The 20,506-nt window shown below is 41.9% G+C and overlaps 5 protein-coding genes across 5 annotated transcripts; 3 read left to right on the top strand and 2 right to left on the bottom strand.

Annotated features, from left to right (window-relative positions):
- Positions 1-114: 114 nt before the first annotated feature.
- MONOS_4278 (uncharacterized protein) lies at positions 115-6,142 on the top strand (the record flags this gene model as incomplete). Its single annotated transcript, XM_067874339.1, has 6 exons — positions 115-280; positions 457-493; positions 548-635; positions 685-811; positions 910-5,094; positions 5,200-6,142. 6 exons carry the CDS (start codon positions 115-117, stop codon positions 5,568-5,570), a joined length of 4,974 nt encoding a protein of 1,657 aa, XP_067733984.1. The 3' UTR covers positions 5,571-6,142.
- Positions 6,143-6,297: 155 nt separating this feature from the next.
- MONOS_4277 (putative Endothelin-converting enzyme 2 A (Ece2A)) lies at positions 6,298-7,558 on the top strand. The gene is made up of 6 exons (XM_067874338.1): positions 6,298-6,356; positions 6,417-6,544; positions 6,616-6,729; positions 6,817-6,958; positions 7,019-7,102; positions 7,159-7,558. Exons 1-6 carry the CDS (start codon positions 6,328-6,330, stop codon positions 7,274-7,276), a joined length of 615 nt encoding a protein of 204 aa, XP_067733983.1. The 5' UTR covers positions 6,298-6,327; the 3' UTR covers positions 7,277-7,558.
- Positions 7,559-7,943: 385 nt separating this feature from the next.
- MONOS_4276 (uncharacterized protein) lies at positions 7,944-9,434 on the bottom strand (the record flags this gene model as incomplete). The annotated part of the gene is made up of 2 exons (XM_067874337.1): positions 9,332-9,434; positions 7,944-9,274 (listed from the first exon to the last, which is right to left on the bottom strand). The coding sequence occupies exons 1-2, from the start codon at positions 9,426-9,428 to the stop codon at positions 7,944-7,946; spliced, it is 1,428 nt and encodes a 475-aa protein (XP_067733982.1). The 5' UTR covers positions 9,429-9,434.
- Positions 9,435-9,558: 124 nt separating this feature from the next.
- Positions 9,559-10,691, top strand: MONOS_4275 (putative V-type proton ATPase subunit E). The gene is made up of 5 exons (XM_067874336.1): positions 9,559-9,776; positions 9,828-10,023; positions 10,087-10,247; positions 10,303-10,448; positions 10,518-10,691. The coding sequence occupies exons 1-4, from the start codon at positions 9,577-9,579 to the stop codon at positions 10,445-10,447; spliced, it is 702 nt and encodes a 233-aa protein (XP_067733981.1). The 5' UTR covers positions 9,559-9,576; the 3' UTR covers position 10,448; positions 10,518-10,691.
- On the bottom strand, positions 10,603-20,383 carry MONOS_4274 (putative WD domain, G-beta repeat; the record flags this gene model as incomplete). The annotated part of the gene is made up of 5 exons (XM_067874335.1): positions 10,603-19,684; positions 19,755-19,882; positions 19,956-20,026; positions 20,086-20,185; positions 20,273-20,383. The coding sequence occupies 5 exons, from the start codon at positions 20,381-20,383 to the stop codon at positions 10,903-10,905; spliced, it is 9,192 nt and encodes a 3,063-aa protein (XP_067733980.1). The 3' UTR covers positions 10,603-10,902.
- Between the last annotated feature and the right edge of the window lie 123 nt (positions 20,384-20,506).

Raw genomic sequence — 20,506 nt, 5'->3', positions numbered from 1 at the left:
AATTTGTAGACTTCAATACAATGCATGACTATTACCAGATTTCGTTAGAAAAGACAATAAAATTTGTTAATGGACCCTTAATAATTTTTATTTGTATTCGAACTGACTTTGTTGATGAACACAAAGTCTGAACAGGACCCTGTGCTCACAAAGGGCGATCAATCCATAAATGAGTTCAATCATGAGATGCATGATGAAATGGATGATGATGAAAGTGAGACTGACACGGAAGATGAATTATTAACAAAAACCGAATGCATTTGCCATAAACAAATAAAAGGTGCGAATCGTTTGATAACTTTAGAAATAGCTATTTTTTGAAGTGGTTTTGAGATGATTGTGGACGATGTTATTTGTTATTTATAAGTTAATTAAATATTATTGTTTTGGAAATATTTCTTGCTTGTTCATAACTATTTCGAATTATTTACATTTTCATTTGATAATATACTTTAGGAGATCCAATAATTTGCTGTAACGAATGCTCAAAATGGTATTAATTTATTGTTTTTGATATTATCACTTTAAAATTATTTTCTGTTTTTAGGTTTCATGTTAAATGTGTTGGAGTAACTGATCTGGAGAAAAAGAGATTTAGTGCATGGAAGTGCCCGCTGTGTAGCAAACACAATCAAGTATTGAAAAAAATTATATTGTTTCATTCACACAATCTTTTTTTTTCAGATGAATGATTTGAAAGATAACGAAGATATAAAGCAAAATACCATCTCTCTCCAGACTAATGAAGAAAAGGAACTTGATGTTCTATTAAAACTTGATGATGAAGAACTTACACGACAAGCTATCAGAAGTTTATTCAATTTTTAAAAATTTGTTACCAAGTTAACATTTATTGAATTGATATTATTTTTCCCAAATTATATTGAATTATTATTTAAATTATTGTAGCTTCCCATTCATTAAGAACTGTTGCTCGTGTGAAGTATGCAAACCATCGATCAAAAGAAACACCAAAAATAGAAGAAAAAGGAAAAGTTAAGAAGAAAGACGAGCTTTCAGCTTTAGAAGATTCAAAAGATCCGAATGGAGGAGAAAAAATTTTAAAGCCTCGCAAAGGAGAGGCAAGCAAAAAAAATTCGAAGAAGAAAAAGAGCGCTATTCCTCGCTTGAAGCAAGAATTGACTTCTGTCGAGAGTTCTGATGGAAAAGAGAAAATTGCAAAACCAAAGAGAAAATCCACAAAATCGAAGCAGAAGGCAAGCAAAGAGGACCAACCCAAAAGCACATCTAAGAAAACGAAAGCACCAAAGAAAGAAGACAAAGCACTATCAAAGGAGAGGGAAGAGCAACAAAACGAGACAGACGATATGCATTCGTCTGGATCAACAGACTCTTTGCCTGCAAATGACGAGAAGAAAGGAGAAGAAAGCGACTTTCTCAACGAGAACGAAGAAACGATGGAGGTTGATGAAAGCATCCAGCAAGCAACTGGACGCTCGCTCAGGAAAAGAAAGGACAATTCTGAGAAATCAGTTTATCAGCCAAGCTATGCAATCACAAAGCCACACGCTCTCAGCAAATACAAAAAGAAAATGAAAGCTCTGCAAAAACTAAACAAAGTTGCGCTGCCTCCGATTCAGCGGAAGAAGAAAAAAATGGCGAAATCAGGGCATTATGCTAAGCACAAGTACAACATCGACGTCAGCGACGACGATTTCTCAGAAGAACAGAACATCAAAGCTTTACTGCTTTCTGATCACAAAACAGATCTTGAGTCTTCTGAAGTGTCGCAAACACCACAGGCTGCTAAGCCGACACGAGTGAGCAGTCGGCTGCAGGCGAAAAAAGAGAAAATTGAAGCAGAAGAGAAGAAGAGACGCGAAGAAACGACTTCTTTTGATTCACTTTCAAACACGAAAAATTCTGGAGACGAAGCAAAAAGAGATGAAATAGCATCTGAGAACAACGGCCACGTTAAAGATACTGAAAAGAACAATAACACAACAGGCACACTTTCCACTGAAGATGCTGGAGACAATCACAAACAGCGTTCCAAACGGGACGAGGCAGCGACTGAAGAGAAAGACTCGAGTGACGATTTCTTTTCATCAGAATCAACAAACGAAGCAGATGACACACAAAGAGCGTCTGTCTCACTCATCAGACGCCAAGCAAAGCAAGTGAAGAGACTGCTCAGCACTCTTCGCAACAACAAGCTGAAAGGAAAGAAGAAAGCAAGACTCTCCAAACGCGGTGCAAGCTCTGTGAGAAGAGGACGCAAGGGAAAAGCGAAGTCAACCAATGAAAATGAAACATCATTGCCAACAACTGCTGAATCGCATGAGATGCAGTTGGATGAGAAAGAGGCAAACGAAGAAGAAGAAGCAGGAACAGACGCTGATGAAGACAGTCTGTTTAGCAGCGATGATGGGATGGAAAAAACTGATGTTGGAAGCGCACAAGAATCTCAGGCCGAAAACGGCGAAGAAGCTTCTCCTTCAGAACAGCAAGTGACTTCCTCTGGGCTGAAAAAGAAGGGTTCTCAATCATCACACAAGAAAGGCGCAGAAGCAGAGGGAATTCAATTGCAATTGGCAGACAGCATTTCATCTACAAGCAGAATGACAGCAGTAACCAAGAAAAAGAAAAAGAAAAAGAAAAAGAGAACCAACGGGGCCAGCACATCAAGACACTACACAAAGCCGAGGGCGAGAAGGAACGGAATGTTTAGCCTCCACTCGCTGTTCCTCCACCCGCACACGCGAAAGAGCAAGTCGCTTATCAGCTACGAGATCGCCCGGATGCACCGCGAGGACTCTGCGCTGAGCCGGCTGAAGGGGACAAGCGGGTACTCGCTGCGGCAGCTGAAGGACGTGGACATTGAGAAGGCGATGTCGCACTCGCAGACTGCTCACTCGGGGGACAGGGCAGGAAATACCAGTGATGCAGCAGATGCACAGCTGGCGAAGGAGGAAGAGAATGCGGGTGTTAATGAACACGACAAGGAAGAGAGCACAGCCACAGACCCGTTCATTGAGGAGACCAAAAGGGAGCTGGAGGAGATAGGGATTGTGCTGCCAGAGAAGCTGATCTCGTACAAGACGGAGAAGCCGCGGCGGGCAGGGCTGCGGGAGAACAGGCACTCCATCGAGGCAGTCCTGGCGCTGGTGAAAGGAGGCAACTCAGCACAGCAAATATACTCTTTGGTGCGGTACATTGAGCAGCGGGGGCACGACCGCGAAATGAAGATGAAGCTCGAAGAAAACCAGAGAGAAGACAGAGGAGCAGAAGAAGAAGAAAAAGAAGAAGAAAAAGAAGGAAAAGAAGGAAAAGAGGAAGAAGGATCTGCTTCTTTGGTCAAAATGAACGAAGAAATGAAAGAAGAGCAAGACAGTTCTATTGACGGTATGGAAGCAAACAGCGAAGTCTCCAAAAAGAAGAAAAGAGAAGAGACAAATGCTGATATGCTCGCTGAAGACGAGAAAGACGGAGACGAGACTGAATCTGAGGGCTTCTCCAAAACACACCACAACATGAAGAAGCCGAAGACAGCGCTGATTGAAGGCGGGGCAGTGACCAGCCAGAGCGAGGGCGAGAAGAAAGAAGAAGCAGAGCTCAAAACAGACGAGGTGGCACATTCAAATGCGCATCATGGCCATTCGTCGCTGGAATATCTGCTTCCGCCGACGATCCTGCGAAGCATGGGGATCGACCCACACTCGCTGAGCGAGCTGGAAGAGCGGAAACCTTATCATCACAGCAAATTTGGTGAACTTCCCCGCAAAAAGACAAAATCCCCAAAAAATTCTGTGCTTCACACTGCTTCTGCATCTGCTTCTATTTCTGGTTCTGCGTCTATTCCAGGGCTGTCTTACTTTCAGGATCCGCTTCGCAAAACTGGAGGCATCGCAGCAATTGGAAACGGAATCATGCGGCCGAAGAAAGGAAGAGGGCGGAAAGCGAAAGGGGCGCACCGAAGAAAAGCGACGGGGCTGGCGACCAGCCGGACAAGCTCAGGCACTCTGGGCTCTTTTGCAACAGCTCCTGCGAAGTCTGACTTTGGCTTGGCTTCTTCTCCGAAGGAATACGACTCTCCTCTGAACATCCCTCCATCCTATTCGACAAGTGCACTGATGTTGCATCCAGAACTGAACGGCATATTTGGCGAAGTGAATCCTTCGTCCTTCGGCAAGATCAACCCGTCTCCTTATCTTTCCTCAATCCCCACAACATCTCAAACTGCTCCTGCTCCTTTGCCAGTCACACACCCGCCTGCATTCCCAGGAGCATCGACTCCATTGGGAATGACAGCGCCTCGCCCTTCTGGAGACAAGCACTCATTTCCATATGGCACAAGCACTGTGCTTCCTCCTTCGCTTGTACCGTCTCCTTATGCTCTGGCCCTTTACCCGCAGTCAACCCCGCCTTCGTTCGCTCCCTCGTCTGCTGGTATTTTGGCAAAGCGAAAGAAGAAAGGAGCGACGAAGCTGGCTTCTGGTGCTACACTCGAAGATCAGAGTGCAAATGGCACGAGTCTTTTGACTTCTGAATCTGCTTCTATGAACTATGCATCCCCACAACTGCCTTTCCGTCCAGTTACTCAGTTGTCTCCTTCGTTCCACGGATCTTCGCCTCTTGTTTTCCCTGCTTCATCAACATCATCACCTTCCTCCTCCTCCTCCTCCTCTTCTTCCTCTTCTTCCACTTTGCCTTCCTCTTCCTCTTCTTCTCTCTCATCGACACATCCCCCTTCTTATCTATCAAGCTTTCCTCAGCCGCTTCCTGCAGCTCTTACCCCGCTGGCATCGCCACTGGGCCTGTCTCGAATATCTGCTGAGTCTCAAACAACAAACACACCCGCCTCTGCTGCCTCATCAGACGGGCGAGCTTTTCTGCCTTCATCTGGCCAACATCCTTCTTTGGCATCCTTCTCGCCTTCTCCTCCTTATCCCTCTTATCCATTTTATCAGCCTCCTGCAGCTGCTGCTCAGCTGCCACAGAATTTGCAGAAAAGTCCAGTTTCGCTGGTTAATCAGCCTGGAACGGGACCTTTTTCTCTTCCTTCTGCCGACTCTGCACAGACTTCTAATACACAGCAACAAAACATTCAGAAAAAGACTTTTCAAATCAACAGTTTGTCTGTATTTATTTATTTTATTTACAATTTTGAATTTTTATTTTGACTCTCAATTCTGAATCATTTATGTGTTTGTTGTTAAATTCTATACAAAAAAATAGCAACCATTCCATTTTTGCCTCAAAGTGCAGCTGGGTCTTTCCAACCCGCACAGCTTCCACTTCAACCAGCCAGCACGTTGCCCTTGGCAAGCGCCTCTGCATCCACAAGTGTGAATGCTCTTCTTCCCCACCAGCTTGCTCAGTTTCCTCCCTCGCCCTCTTTTCAGCCTCCTCTCCCTCGCCTGCCCGGCAGCTACCCTTCGCTGCCTGCCCCTTCTCTTGCTTCGTCCTCTTCTTTGTCTTCTTCATCGACAGCATTTCCTCTCCTTCCCCCTCAAAACACTCAACACACCACCTCCTCCTCCACCACAACCACAACTACTAATGACACACCTGCTTCTCATACTCAGCAAAATCCCAAGCGAGATTAACTCGATCATCAACCTTCTTTGGCCATCATCTGATTCTGTTTACAACAATGAATTATTTTTTATTTTTATTTTAATTTTTATTTATTTATTTATTTATTTATTTATTTATTTATTTTATTTTATTTTATTTTATTTTTTTTTTTTTGATTGCTTCCAACCTGGAAGTGCGATTTATTATTATTTATATTTTTTTAAAACTTTTTTTAAAAATTATTTTTTCTTTTGAGCTTGACTGAATGTCTCGTGTTGATACATCAGTGTAACACTCATAAAATAGGACTTATCAAAAGCATCTCCCAGCTTTGTTGAAATAAGCGCGAAGATGATCGATATTTGCACGTTTTGCTGTTTCGTTGTTGTAAAAATATATTTGCAGTCTTCAATTATGATTGCTCTCTTATTCTTTCTGCTCTTGTGAACATAATTTTCCTTTGATGGGCTTTGTTATCAAATCAACTGTAAAATCTTTATTAAATAATTTTCTTAATTGAATCTTTTCATTTCCATGTTATTATATTTCTGTAAAATATTTTTTCATTTTTCCTGATACATTTTGAAAAATCATATTTGGACAAACGATTAACTTTTTTTCATAAAAATTGAGAGGTCATTGAAAACAACATTGTAAATGTTGAGGAAAACCAAAACTTGCATAAAGATGGGAAATATGAATCAATTTTTCAAATTTCAAAGAATAAATGATCAGATTCAACTTTGAAAAATGGTTACGATCTAAGGAGGTTATTGTTTTGAACCTATGGCGCAATACGGAAAACTTGAATATTGGTATGAAATATTTGAAATCTGCACGCACTTTTAATGGACTTTATCCAATTGAATCAACAGGGAAGATCGGTATACACGCGATCAACAACCGTTTGAATGGTTTCAACGATATGTTGCATTAAAGCCATTTTTTGAAACTGAATTCGACCGAAAAGCTAAAATATTACAAGTTGGATGCGGAACATCCAGTTTGTCCTCTGATGTTCATCTGCATATTCTTTAAATAAATCGAAAAATTTTTTCATTTTTTATTTAAAAGGACTTGGAGAAGATATGTATGAAGATGGTTATACAGATATTAAATGCACAGATTTTTCTGAGAAAGCAATTGAAATTATGAGTAAGCGAGCTGTTGACAAGCCTGGACTAACTTGTATGAAAAAATTTAAAATTTTCCTTGTTGTTTTACAACTGCATTTACAATACATAATCATACTGACAATTATTTAAATATTGTTAGATGCTGTTGAGGATGTTCTTTTATTAACTGCTCAAGATGAAGCTCAGTACGATGTTGTTATTGATAAGGGAACTTTAGATTCCATTCTTTGTGGAGATGGTTCATTCCAAAATGTTCAAAAGATGCTTGCTGGAATTTCAAAGTATTTATTATTGTTATTCAGCCAAATTTTAACACGAATATTTGCCATTATTATTTTTAGGGTTCTAAAACCAGGAGGAGTATTTATAGAAATATCATATGGAGGAAATGAAAACAGATTACCATATTTACAAGTTTCAGATTTGTATGTGACATTAAATTTTTTTAATTGAGTTTTATTTGACGATTAATGAATTATAGAGGATGGACAGTTTCAGTTAATACAGTACCAAAGCCTCAAGTTGGTGTTACATTACCATCATCTTCCACTGAAGGAGGAGAAGTCCATTACATCTACAAATGCAGAAAGGGACAATAGAATAGTCTCTATTAAACGTTCTCATTTTAAAGATTCATTTTTATTTATATTAATTTGTTTTGATTCCTTTCTCATACATGACCCCAAAAAATAATAAATTAAAATTTTTTCTACAGGAATGAAAGTAGTTTTTTGAACCAATCACACAATCAACAATCAAGACGACAAATTTTAATTCGAAAAAAAAATTGAATTGTCGAGCAGATTGTGGATGACTCTATTTTCAAATTAAAGTGGATCTAATTACAAATTAGGGTTTGTATTTAAAATGAAAAAGTCATAGAGTTCTAAAAGGCTGGAACTTTGAAAGAAAGAACCAGTTGGTGTTTATTTCAATGTCTTTTTAAAGATGATCCGATTTCTTTGAACCATTCAATCAGAGGAGAGCATTGAACTTATGCTCAAAAAACGAAAAATCTTTTTCTTAATTTTATCAAAATGATAACAATAATATTCTGAAAAGCTATATTTCAACTGTATGCTACTATTCATGAATACAACAAAATCGAAACAAAAAACTTTAAAAAATCAAAACTGTATTAAAGTGCATATTTTCCGTTTTCAATCATTGCTAACATTTAACTAGTGTGACTTCATCTATCTTTCAATCCGAAGTTTGAGTAAGAAAACGAAAATGCCAAAGCAATAATTATGTAATTTATATGAACTAAGCTTTTTTCGTCTTCATCTCAAACAACGTCGGCTGCTTCATTGACTTTCGTTTTTCTTCTTTCTTTTCTTTAGTTGCGTTTGAAGTGTGTGTAGTTTTCTGAGGTTGCGGTGAAGGTTTTGGCAAGGGTGATTGTGGTTGTTCTTGCGAAGGCTGCTTTTTTTGATTTTGTTCAGGCATTTCCAGATCTTTAGGCTTATGAGCTGAATTGAAGAGCATTTTCTTAACTTTTGATATCGTTGCACTTTCATTTGAAGTTGTCAAATCCTTCAATTGTGCATCAATAGAATCTTTATTTGTTGTTCTGTTCATAAGCAGAGAATATCTTGTTGGAGGCGCATCGCTAAATGAAGATAGAGAAGCCGAAGACAAAGACATTGAAGCGAGAGAATTGGAGAACGAAGAGCTATCAACTGGACGAATTCGAGATGTGGTTGTGGGTAAATTCCAAACAGATGATTGCGTGCTGGTATGAAATGAAGACAAGGACGCTGTAGGAGAGCCAGATGGAGCAAGCACTGAAACATGAGTAACCGGGGAAGAAAGAGAAACATGTGAAGTGGAATCATCAAGTGTGGTGAATGATGTTGAAAGTGTAGAAAGCGATTTTGAAAACATTTGCGCCAAAGAAGGACTTCCTTGAGGGCCAGCTTTACTTTTCCCTAAACTCGCGCGAGAACTTAGTGGAGGAGGCATAGAAGCAGAATCTACTGAAGTGATGCTGGACGATGGCAATCCAAGAACGCTCTTTGTTTCATCATCAAACATACTGGCAATTGAATTTTCATCAAGTTGAGACAGACGCGATGATGCAAACGACAGCGGAGAAGGTGAAGGTAAAATGGATGACGTGGATAAACGATTAGAATCGATCATTTTATTCAGTTTAGAAATGGAAGAATCAAGCCCAGGAGAGTGTAAAGATTGCTCCTGCTGAGCCAATGACATCTCATATTGCATTTGATCAAGTTCTAGAGGAGTGGGCATTTTAAGAACTCGTGCAGAACGAGTCACCGTCTGATTGCCATCTTCTGTTTTCTGATCTTCATTTTCTGCATCATCAAGTCTTTGACGTTTATTGTCTCCAAACATATCAAAAAATGGCTTATAAGCATCATCGTCTTCATCTTCTTCATCGTCATCTTCCTCATCTTCAGATTCTTCTTCAATTTCTTCGAGGTTCTCAATTTCTTTATTTTCACTTGATTGCGGGTCTTTTAATTGCTTTTTCGGTTCATTGTCATCTTCAAATAACTCTTCATCACTTTCATTTGCTGCTATTTCATCTGATTTCTTTTCACCCTCAACGACTTCAGTCTGAACCACAGCTTTTTTTGAATTAAACATTTTCATTAAAAAGTAAATTAAATAAAATCAGAGCAAACTTTGATTTGAATCTAATAATTGTTTATCATTATCAGTATCAGTCGTTAAGTTACTCGAATTTTCAGGTGTTTCAATTTTATCTTTATTATCTTCCATTTTGATCTAATTAACCACCATAAACGATTTTTGATAGAGTTTTTTTGTGAAAACAATTGTCTCTGATGATATTACTCTCTTATTGATTCCAGTGATATACAGAAAAATTCATCAACTAATGATCTTACCCATTGAGCAAAACAAAGAAATGGATCCTAAAGTTCAGAAATCTATCGACCAGATGAAAAGCTTCATCATCCAAGAAGCTAACGAAAAAGCAGAGGAAATTACTGCCAATGCAGAGGAAGATTATTACACAGAAAAGAATTCATTACTTGAGGCAGAAAAAGAAAGAATCAGAAAAGAATATGCACGCAAACAGTCCCAGATCTCTGTGAAGCGTAGAATGTTTGCGTTTCTAAGATGCTATTAATTCATTTTCATTTTAAAAATTATTAGTGAAATTTCAAATCGAACAAATACAATTTTGCTTGATATTCAAAAACAACGAAACGAAATGCTCGAATCATTGTTGGAAAAGGCAAAACTAAGCTCTGCAGAGCAATCAAAAAACACCGACAAATACAAGCAATTGCTTGTTAACCTCATTTCACAGGGCCTCACAGAACTTCTTGAAGCACATGTTTCAATTTTGGTTTGAATTCTTGAGCTTGAAGTTAATATTAAGGAAATATAAAAAATTTTTTTTATTTTTTAGTGCCGCAAAGAAGATATCGCACTTGTAAAAGAATCTATTCCACAAGCAATTAAAAAAGCAGAAGAATCAATTGCTCCAAAGAAAATGGAATTTCACGTAATTGTTGATGAAAGCGAATCACTCCCCTCAGGACCAGATCAATCTAAAAGCGGTCAATTCTGGTATGTGATTTTAAACATTCATTTTTTCTTAAAATTAAGAAATTTTTAATCATAGCGCTGGAGGTGTGATTTTAACATGCCACGATGGACGAATTAGACTTAACAATACCCTCGAAGCTCGACTGAAGATTGCCTATGAAAACCTCCTTCCAAAAATGAAAGGAATTCTTTTCCCAGATAAACTTCAAACAGTATTTTAAGGTATTTTTCTATTTATAAATTGAAAAAAATTGATTAACGCATTATTGACAACGCTAACTTTTCAAACAGAAATATTCTACAAAATAATTATGAATGTTGCATTTTTGCATATTTATCTTTCTCTCCTTTCTCGCTTAGAAAAATTACACTTGCACAGACACTTTTCTCCCGTATTTCATTTTCTTTTTGAATGAACAAAAAGGCGAATAACAAGTTGGAAAAGAATTGATTCAAGAAATAACACATTAACTTTATATCCAATCAACAATAAAGTAAAAAACATAAAATAATTTTTGATTGTAAAATACAACACACAGAAAAAAAGTAAATGAGTCCATCAACTGAAAAAGCATTATATACATAATCACATAAATCAAAACACAAGAAATAAACAAAAAAAGGAAAAAAAAAGGCAACAAATAAAAATAAACGAAACTAATTATTTCTACAGAAATTAATATGGACTTGTTGTAGGCTTCCAAGACGGAGGATCAGGGAGTGTGGATGCTTTTTGAGTTTGCCGTGTTCTGTTAAGCAATGCTTTCTTTGTGTAAGTATGAGTCACTTTTCCAAGAAGCGTGCCTTGAGCACTGACGTTAGTCGCACTTGCTGCTTCGAGTTTTTTGTTTTGAAGAGCAGCAATCTGCTCAGAGAGAGATAAATCTTCGCGGAGGCCCAAACTTTCAATTCCTCCTTTAGCTGCATCGGAATTCGTACGTTTTTCTTCCACATCTTTCGGTCTGCTTGTTTGTGAATAACTACTTTGCTGATGCTGCTGGCTGTTTACTGAATGAGCAGTTTCTGGTCTTTTCAGCGTCTCTTCGTCTTTGTCTCGAATATCGCCTCTATCTCTGGCTTCGGTGCCTGCCTCATCAGAGTTCAGCACATTTGGTAGGCTGGCGTTGTCTGCATAACTTTTAGATGCTTTCGAGAGGGTCTGGGGAGACTTCTGCGATTTGCTGGTTGAAGTGTCTTCATCATTATCATTAGAAGCCGGAGTTAAATTAAGTGACTTTAATTTCTCTCTCCGCTGGAGAAGAAGCTGAATGGCATGCTCAGATTTTGCAGGTTGAGGCGTTGATAAGTCAGAAGCTTGACGATATTGTAAAGGTGAAATGAAAGATGGAGTGGTGAATTGAGGAGAGCGGGTTTGAGGTGAGCGAACTGGCTGCTGAATGTGCGAAGCCATTGGTGAAGTGCCTGAAGTGGCACCTGTCAGCTTTTGTGTGTTTGAGCTGACGTGAGATGTTGATAGCGCTGTCTTTGTTGCAGATGGAGAAGACAATGGTGACTGTGCCGATGAACTTGCAACCGACAATCGATTGTCCACAGTTCCAGATGGTTTTGATTGAAAACTCTGTGCTTTGCTTTCATTGAAGCCTTTTCTCTCACTTCCTGCTTTGGCATCATGATTGTGCTCAGTTGAATGAACAAGCGCATCCTTTTGTATGTCTTTCTCGCTTTTGAGATTATTTTGTGATTTCATTTTGAGAGTATCATGGCCATGGGAAGAGATCACTTTTGAATTTCGTCTTGTCAAAGAATTCAGTCTGTGAAGAGTTGCCGCTTTTCCTCCCGAAGTCGCTCCACTTCCAGCAACTTTATTTGTAGTTTTTGGCTTTTCTGCATCTTCAAACTCATCTTCATCTTCGGATGCATTATCATCAGCATCTTTTGCGTTGGAGCCAGAATTATGTTCATCTTGTCTTGCATCTGTATCATCGCTCTTCTTCACTGCATCTGCTCCACCTCCGCGGGGCGATACTGTCGTCGGATATGCTGATGAAGATTGGCCCGATGCCGATAAAAACGAGCTTTGTGAAGTGGACGTTCCGCTCATTCCAAATCTCTGCTTTGCAGGAATTACTCTCTTTCGCTCTTTCTTCTGCTTTTCCACTCCAAATGTGAAAGGCAATGAATTCGGTTCTCCAAGCGGTGTGAAAGGAACGCTGTTCAGAATGCTCGACAACTTCGGCTGGTTTCGTGTGACAGCCACTCCATACGAGCCGACAAGTGATCCATCAAGTGTGTTCAGCGAGATTACAGTGCCTGAAGCAATTGCCAAGAAGAGGAGAGATACTTTAGGTGATTTGATACGGAACTGGTTTTGCTGACTTGATGGATGCGTGTGGAAAGGAGAAGAGATTGGTGAACTGACAGGTGATGAGAGTAATGAAGATGAGGAAGAAAACGCAGATGTCAAAGATAATGCTGGCTGGATAATGTCGCTAGTACTATTGCCCTCTTCTGGTATAACCACTGCAAACTGCGAATAAACAGATTTGTGAAAAGATGGGCTGGAGATACAAGGCAAGTCATCAAGAGGAACGAACACAAGATGATTGATTTCTTCAAGAGATGCTCTGAAATGGAACGAGAGTAGATCAGTTGCACTGAGCTCTGAAGAGTTCCGAGCAGAGCGTCGAAGTGTCGAAGATGAGCCCTGCCCTGATATGGACGATGGAGGCACCATGGGTGAGAGTGAGGACCGATTCGAAGGAGAAGCACCATTTTGAGAATTGTTAGATTCGTTGCTATCACCTGCTGAATGACTCGTCTGAAACGGAGAGGAAAGAGGTGAATAAATTGGGACTTGAGAATGAAAAGTCGATACTGGATTAGCACATGGAGTTGAATTTGCTTGACTTGCCAAATAATCTTTGAAGTCAAACTTGTTTGAATTTCCTCCATCGAAACTATTCTCAAATGAATTGACCATCGACTGATCTGACTGTACTTGCCCTTCCTGACTCGTATGCGGTACCAAAGGCGCTGCATATGTTCCCACAACACCTGCCATTTGTGGAGTTAGAGGCATCGGCACAGCGGAATAGGAAGAAGGAGATGTTGTATCCATCGTAGGAAGTGTTGCTGGTGGAAGAGAAGTATGTGCTGAATTTGGCGATGCAAAAAGAGAAGCCGTACTTCCTTTACTAGTTGACGTTATGCCATAATTCCTTTCAATCACATTTGTGAATGAAGAAACACGATACACCTGCACAACACCGTCGTTATTCCCAAGGGCCATCCATGTGCCAGACGGATCAAACGCACAAAATGCAGTGCTTTGATACGTCTGCACTGCAAGCAGAAGCTGTGAACGCGTCACACTCCAAAAGCGCAGCTTCCCATCGATGCCGTGGGTCATCAGCAAGTCCGGATGCAACGGAACAAACAGACACTGAGTTATAACTTGCAAATCCATTTCCTCCAAATTCTTTATGCTCGATGTGGAAGTTGAAGTGCTTGAAGCCATTAAAGAAACCGTAGAGGAGTTTGATGCCAACGGAGGACTCGATGAAATTGCACCGAAAGATGAAGAAGGAATAGAAGAAGGAGGTGTTCCAGGCGCAGACGAATTAGGCATTTTTGCTTGAGTACTTGGAGATGAACTCAGAGCGTTTGATGCAGTTGAAGCAGAAGCAGAGGATGTGTCAGCTTCGCTGTTTGCTCTTTCTGCATTCTTGTCTCCATGCGGCGTAGAAAGAACAGATGCAGAAGTTGCTAATGCCGTCGAAGACTGTGTCATTCCTTGCCCACCCGCATCGCCATTCCCTTCTCCATTGTTTCCAGAAACTGATGCATTTCCTCTTTCATTTCCAACTCCTGCAAAGCTGGCTCGAACGGATGACCCAAAGCTTTGTCCAGCATTTGCGCCTGAATTTTGGGAGCTCTGCTGGTTATTACTTGAGCCATTGGCAGTATTGCTTTTATCTCCACTGTTGGATGAGTTTGCTCCATGGATAGAGCCTCCTCGATTTAAAGCACTGGTAACACGGGCAAGCTGTGCAGCTTGAGCAGTTTTGATTGCGTTCATTTTCAGCTGAGCACGGCATGTTCCTGTCTCGATGTTCCAAGCAGCAAGAGACCCATCATCGGCTGAAGCAACCAAAAGGTTCGGCTTCTGGAATGTGGCGCACATGATGTTATCTCCATGCACAGTGCCATTTTCTGAGTGAACAGATCGATCATTGTTGAATGGGGTCATTCCATCATCGAATGCATAGATTGTTTTTCTTGATCCGACTGCCACAATAATGTTAGGTGTGGAAGAAGAGGAGCAATAGCACAGATGATGCACAGCTCCCGCTTCTGGATATTCAAACGATGAAGACGAGGAAGAACTGCCAAACGACATTGTTCCACCGATTCCAGAAGACACAGAACCAAGTGAAAGAGGAGGAAGCGACTTTCCATCAGAATCCTTTCCAGTGTCAGCTTTTTCTTTTTCCTTTCCTTTCTCTTTGTTTGTTTGAGAAGCATGAAGATCTGAAAAATTCAAATCATTGTCACTCAAACCAGCACGAGACGATGCAGAAGCAATTGCTGCTGAGACGTGTATGCGCTGCCCATTCGACTTGTACATTTTGAGGAGAAGCCCCCGATTCGGATTCCAAACTTTGATGAATCCGTCCAGCGATCCAGTCACCAGCTTGCGGCCAGTGTTGTCTAAACAGGCAGCTGTGATGCTGTCGCTGTGGTCTGCACGAAAGCGAAATTCATTGCGTCCTGTTCTGGCTGTCCATATGTTGATAACGTTGTTCAGATCGATGCTAATCAGCTGCTCAAATGCTTTGTTGTACAGCAGCATCTCGACATCAGAGCGGTGTGCGATTGAGTTCTTTTCGCTTCGTGCAACATGCTTCCAGCCAACAAGTCGTTTGCTTCCCAGAATAACAAGTCCATTTCTGGGATTGAACGACAGAGAGCCAAACCGGGTGAGATTAAGAGGATCAACACTGGCAACAACCTGCAGGCATCTCTGAGACTGGTAGTCCCAAATTCTGATGCACCCATCCATTCCAAGCGACAATATCCGCCCTGTTGCCGCAATTTTCACAGGCTTTCCAGATTTGGCAGCTTCTGGCGAAACCTGTGTTGAGTCAGATGCAATTCCTGTTCCGGCATCTGTGGAGAGCGCATCAGCGCTTTCAGAAAACGGAGAGTCTTCCTTTGATGCCTTTTGAGAAGGAGTAGAAGGTGGAGATGGAATGATGTTTGCAGCATACGTTGTTGCAGAGGCGTCTTTGAGGCCATCGTCCATTGCGACGCTGATGACTGGAGCAGCATGGCCAACCAGCCTTCCGAGAAGCTTTTTCGCGATGGGATTCCAAATGGCAACTGTGTGGTCCATCGAACCGCTGATCAACACTTTGTGCCTTTTAGACCAGAAGAAGCAGCGAACACCCTTTGTGTGTGATCGAAACACAGTCAATTCCTTCAGACGATCGATGTCAAACAGCTTCATCGTTGAATCCAAAGACGCTGTTACAATCCCTTGTAGTTCAGAAATATACTCCACTTGGACAATATTGCTGTTGTGTGCCTGACAACTCCACAGCCCTTCTCTTGCACGAAGAACAGGTTCTGATGCATCGCTCACCGCAGGAAGCTTCGGATTAACCATCGATCTGAGTGTTTTCAGTATCACTTTGTTCGTTTTCTTCACAGAGAGGTTCATACCGCTGAGATGAGGATATTCGTATGTATGCTCATCAGTCAGAGACGGATCGCGTGATGTCATGTACCCTCGCTGTGTCTCTGAGCCTTGGCGCTTTGTTCGCGCAGGAGATGCTGCAGATGCATTGCGGCTCCCAGAATTGCTGTCTGCTGTCTGGCTGCGCTGCTTTCGATCGGCTGAAGTGTTCTGTTCGGAAGAATCTACGTCTTCTTCCTCTTCGTATTCTTCTTCATTCGATTCGAATTCTTCGTCACCATCTTGCTCATCCAGTTCATATTGCTCCTCATTTAACGCTTTGCTGGAATATCCTTTCTCACGCCAATGGCTTTCCTTTTCTTCATCATAATCAACAGAGTTGCTGCTTCCATCCTCTTCTGCAATTGGCTCATTGGCCGAGGGAAACTTCAGCTTCAGCGATGGAACTTTTGCTCTGCGATATCCCGACATCGACGATGACGAGTTCAGAGTATCAGAAAGAGGACTGTTATCGTTTCTTGTTCTGCTAAGAGGGCTTCTTTTCACATTTCCCAGTCTTGGACTGGTATTCACATTCTGTCTATGTTTGAATCTGTGCGGTTTTATTCTCATCAGCGGTGATGCCTGCGACGAGTCATTTAGGTTGACGATTGACTGCCCAGACGGCATCGAAATAAGACCACCGCGGATGATTGACTTGCCACCCGTGGAAGGTCGGTGCATAGTTTTGCGGTGCATCTGAGTAACTTCTCGAATATCAGGCAAAGTTTCCGCATGCACTCTTCTTGTTGTTGCTAAATAAGAATTGTCAGCAGATGAAAATGTGGGTGACTGGAATGGATCCTCCAGATTCAGCTTGCTGCCACTTTCAATAAGTCCAGGCGGGGCATTTCCGGCTTCACTCTTCAGAGAGTCAAGCACTCCGATTTTCTGCTCTTCTTCCACAAGCTTCATGTCTCCTTCTGTTTCAACACCAAAGTTATCTCCTGTCAGAATTGATTCGATACCTAACGAAGAATCACCGAAAAGCGAACCTCCAATTCCTTTCGCTTTCAATATAGGAATGTTAGCAGTTGATGTCATGTGCCTCATCTTCTCATGAGGGCTGCTTACCTTCCACAGCGGGGCACTAACTGGCTTATCCTTTCCAGAACTGTTGAGGTCGAACTCATCAACTGATTCCTTCGTGTTTGATTTGCTGGTTGTTGATTCATTTTCTGTTCCCAAAGATGCCTGGCTGCTTTGCCCTCCCCAAATGGCACGCTCATTCGAAGACGATCTCGACGACGAGTGCAACGACTGATTCGAATGAACCGAGCGATGGCCTTTCTTTTTCTTCTGGTTCAGCATCTTGCGCTCTGTCTGGCATGCTGACGATGATGCCGATGTCAGTGAAGCAAATGGGATTTTCATGCCAGATGATTCAACTGGGTTGATTGCTTCGCCTTTTCTCAGCTGCTCCATCAGCTCATCTGCAGAGTCATCCTGCTCTTCGCTGTATTCCCCCTCTGGTAAAAGTGGCGTTGCTGCCAGTGATGATGATGATGAAGTCAAAGGCGATATGAAAGGCGTTGCAATGGGAGAAGAATTACGAGGCGTGGCACAAAAAGGCGAAGGTGATTGCGATGATCCTTCTGCAGCTGCATACATACTCAATGGAGATTGCGCATCATGTGTGCTGAACCGTCTGTTGGATCTTCCCAGCACAGGTGTGACAGACAAGAGAGAAGAGGAAGTTGCTGAAATCAATGGTGATTTTGGAGAGGATGGAAAAGACGTAGTAGATGGACCCATCTTTGGTGAAGATGAAGTCGAACCGTCGCCAAATACCTGAGCATCAGATTCTGTGCGAGAAAGAGTGGAAAGCGGAGAGCGGCTGGCTGAAGCAGAAGAGTGAAATGGATCTGAAAAGGTGTGGCGGTGTGTCTGAGGAGAGGAGGCAATCGAAGAAGCACGACTGAGCCGTGTGGGTGTGTTGCTTGCTCCAGTTCCAGCACCTCCTCCGAATCCAGAGCGATATGTTGAAGCAGAAGAAGACAGGCGGCGTGTGCTTGAAGCAGACGTGGATGCGCGTGTGGTGGAGGCGAGGTCTAACAGCAGAGGAGATGTGTCTGCTGCTTCGTGCTTTGGTGTCTGGAGATCAAGGCGCATTTCTGTCTTGACACCCAGAAACTTGTCAAGCTCCTGTTTGCCTCGTTCTATCCGGATGTCGAATGCCGAGTTCACCAGTTCTGGTGTAATGACAATCACATCAAGCGACCCGTCGTCTTTTCCCAGCACAAGAAGCTCCCTTTTAGATTTCGTGCAGTCAGGATGGATGCCGCAGCAGGATGTTGGCAGTGCTGTCACCGATTTGATCTGCCCTTTCGGTCGCATTTCGCCAACACCCGGTGGATAAAAAGTGACACGTCTGTCTGCGCTGCACACAGCAATGAGCTGGGAGTATGGGAGATAGCACATACACACAATCGGGATGGGCTTCTTCTTCTCGACAACTTGCACGCTGTGCGGCTGTGTCTGCCCCCACTTCCTATTCTTCTGCTTCCGCCTTAGCAGAAACATGTCGCTCCCTGTTGCCAGGCGCCCACTCCTTCCACCGTCCAGAAGCTCATTCTGCCGCGCAAGTTCTGCAAGAATCTCTGGATTGTCTATTTCCTCCTGCCTAAGTGCCCCGCTATCTCCTCCTTCTTCGCCTCTGCTCTTCCGCTCAGACCGCTCTTCCTCTCCGCTTTCCATCAGGTCAAAGGCTTCATCTCCCATCAAAGTGTTCAACGTGCCTTCGCGAAGACTTCTCTCTCCTTCGTCAAAGCTATCAACTGCAATTGTCGCACTTCGTTCTCTGTCAAACGATGTTGTCGATGATGAAGTGCTCCGAAATGTCGATGAAAGCGAGGAGAGCGGAGAAGGAACAGTCCCCCTTTTTGTCTTCGTTGGCGTCTTTGATCGGAGCTGCGTATCATTCGGAGATTTGCCTCCTTGTTTGAGTGCCCGTGCCATCGGAGACACCGCTGACTTTATCTTCACTTTGTTGCGCTCGGTGAATGCGCCGCCCCACCCTTCGTCTGGATCAGGAAGGTCCTCTCCGTTCACAAAGGCCTTCAGAGACGACTGCACAGCTGTGTTTCCCATCGGGAAAAACATTCGTGTGGCGTCGGCCGACGAGCTCCGAGTGCGGGCGTTGCTGTAGTGCTTGTATGCAAGGCTCCTCGCTTTCATTGAGAGGGCGAAGGTCACGTCGTTTGCTGCCCGCGCTATGGTTTCAGAGGTCGAAAGGGAAGATCCGTTGGAGGAGGGGAAATGAGAGAGGGAAGACTGATATGAGGGAGATGAAGGGGTGGGTGTTTGTGAAGCTTCTGAAGATGCAGATGGAGAAAAAGAGGAATCCTTAAAGGACACGGGAGAGCTCGAAGGAGAAGAAGATGCTGGAAATTCGCTACGGTGAGGCGATGAAAGAGGAGATGATGCAGGCGAGCTTAATGCTCCTGATGTTGACGGAGTTGCAGATTTTGCAGGATTTGTTGATTTCAGCATAACTGACTTTGATGAAAGTGGAGATTTTGTGTTTCTGATGGAAATGAGTCGAGTCATTTCCTGCGGAGAGCGAGGAGAATTGAACTGTTGAGTGGACATTCCTGATTTGTTTTGCAGGTCAAATATTTCTGCTTCCTGGGTGCGAACTTTGTTCATCACGTCTGTCCTCTCAACTCCCATAAATGACAGAACGGCATTCGTGTGATCTGTTGTGCCAAGTGGCAAGGAACTTAATGTTTCTTCCCAACTCTTGATTTGCCCATCATTACTATTGCGTGAAGTTAAAAAAATTAAAAAATCATTAAACAAAAATAATTTATCACTGAAAAGTCAGAAACCTCCCCGTAAAAAACATTCCGTAACGTGGAATGTGAATGAAAGTTGTGATTTGAAGATGATGGTATGCACGCAAAGCGCTATCGTCATGAACGGAAACAGACACTTCAACTGGAGCGTATAAAGGATCCTTTTCAAAAAAAAAAAAAAAAAAAAAAAAAAACACTAAATTCGTATTCAAAATAAACATAATGAAGGCAGACAATATTTGAATCACTAACAGAAGCAACCATTGATTGCTGTAAAAAAAACATTGAAAATTCTGCCCAAGGAACTATAATTGATTTAAGAATCAAAATTGCATGTAAAAATTTTTTAAAAAAATAAGCACACTTCTACCAATACTGTTTGCATCGATTTTTCGAAAAATCATTTTCAAAGCCCTCTCATTTATTTCTAAATCAGGTAAAACTGTCCGAAAGCATTCAATAAACTTTTTTTAAATCGGAAAAGAATAATTTCAAAACAAAAATTGAATTAAATACTCATAATAAAAACGTATTCGTTCAAAATTGCATACTTGTTCTTCTGTCAACTCGCGTTGAGAATTTCCATGTTGATAAAAATACTGTTGCACCTCTTGCAATTTGTCAAATTGAAGAAAGTCACCAAGTGGCATATCAAGTAGCATTTGTTGTGATTCTGTAGTTTCATTCATATAGCGTAATTTATTGCAGCTTGATGGAAATTTTAAAATTTACTAAAGAAATTTTTACTGGTTGTGGTATGTGATCGTGCGAAACTGCTTATGGCA

The sequence above is a fragment of the Monocercomonoides exilis genome, assembly GCF_001643675.1.
Source record: "Monocercomonoides exilis strain PA203 chromosome Unknown scaffold6-2077815, whole genome shotgun sequence".
Lineage (NCBI taxonomy): Eukaryota > Preaxostyla > Oxymonadida > Polymastigidae > Monocercomonoides > Monocercomonoides exilis.
This window is presented reverse-complemented; position numbering and strand designations above follow the sequence as displayed.

Excerpts from the sequence above, each read along its gene's own strand:
- MONOS_4277 (XM_067874338.1), top strand. The coding sequence starts at position 6,328 with ATGGCGCAATACGGAAAACTTGAATATTG. Across the intron at positions 6,545-6,615 it reads AGTTGGATGCGGAACATCCA|GACTTGGAGAAGATATGTAT; the intron begins GTTTGTCCTCTG and ends TTTATTTAAAAG. Across the intron at positions 6,959-7,018 it reads ATGCTTGCTGGAATTTCAAA|GGTTCTAAAACCAGGAGGAG; the intron begins GTATTTATTATT and ends TATTATTTTTAG.
- MONOS_4275 (XM_067874336.1), top strand. The coding sequence starts at position 9,577 with ATGGATCCTAAAGTTCAGAAATCTATCGACCAGATGAAAAGCTTCATC. Across the intron at positions 9,777-9,827 it reads ATCTCTGTGAAGCGTAGAAT|TGAAATTTCAAATCGAACAA; the intron begins GTTTGCGTTTCT and ends AAAAATTATTAG. Across the intron at positions 10,248-10,302 it reads TCTAAAAGCGGTCAATTCTG|CGCTGGAGGTGTGATTTTAA; the intron begins GTATGTGATTTT and ends TTTTAATCATAG.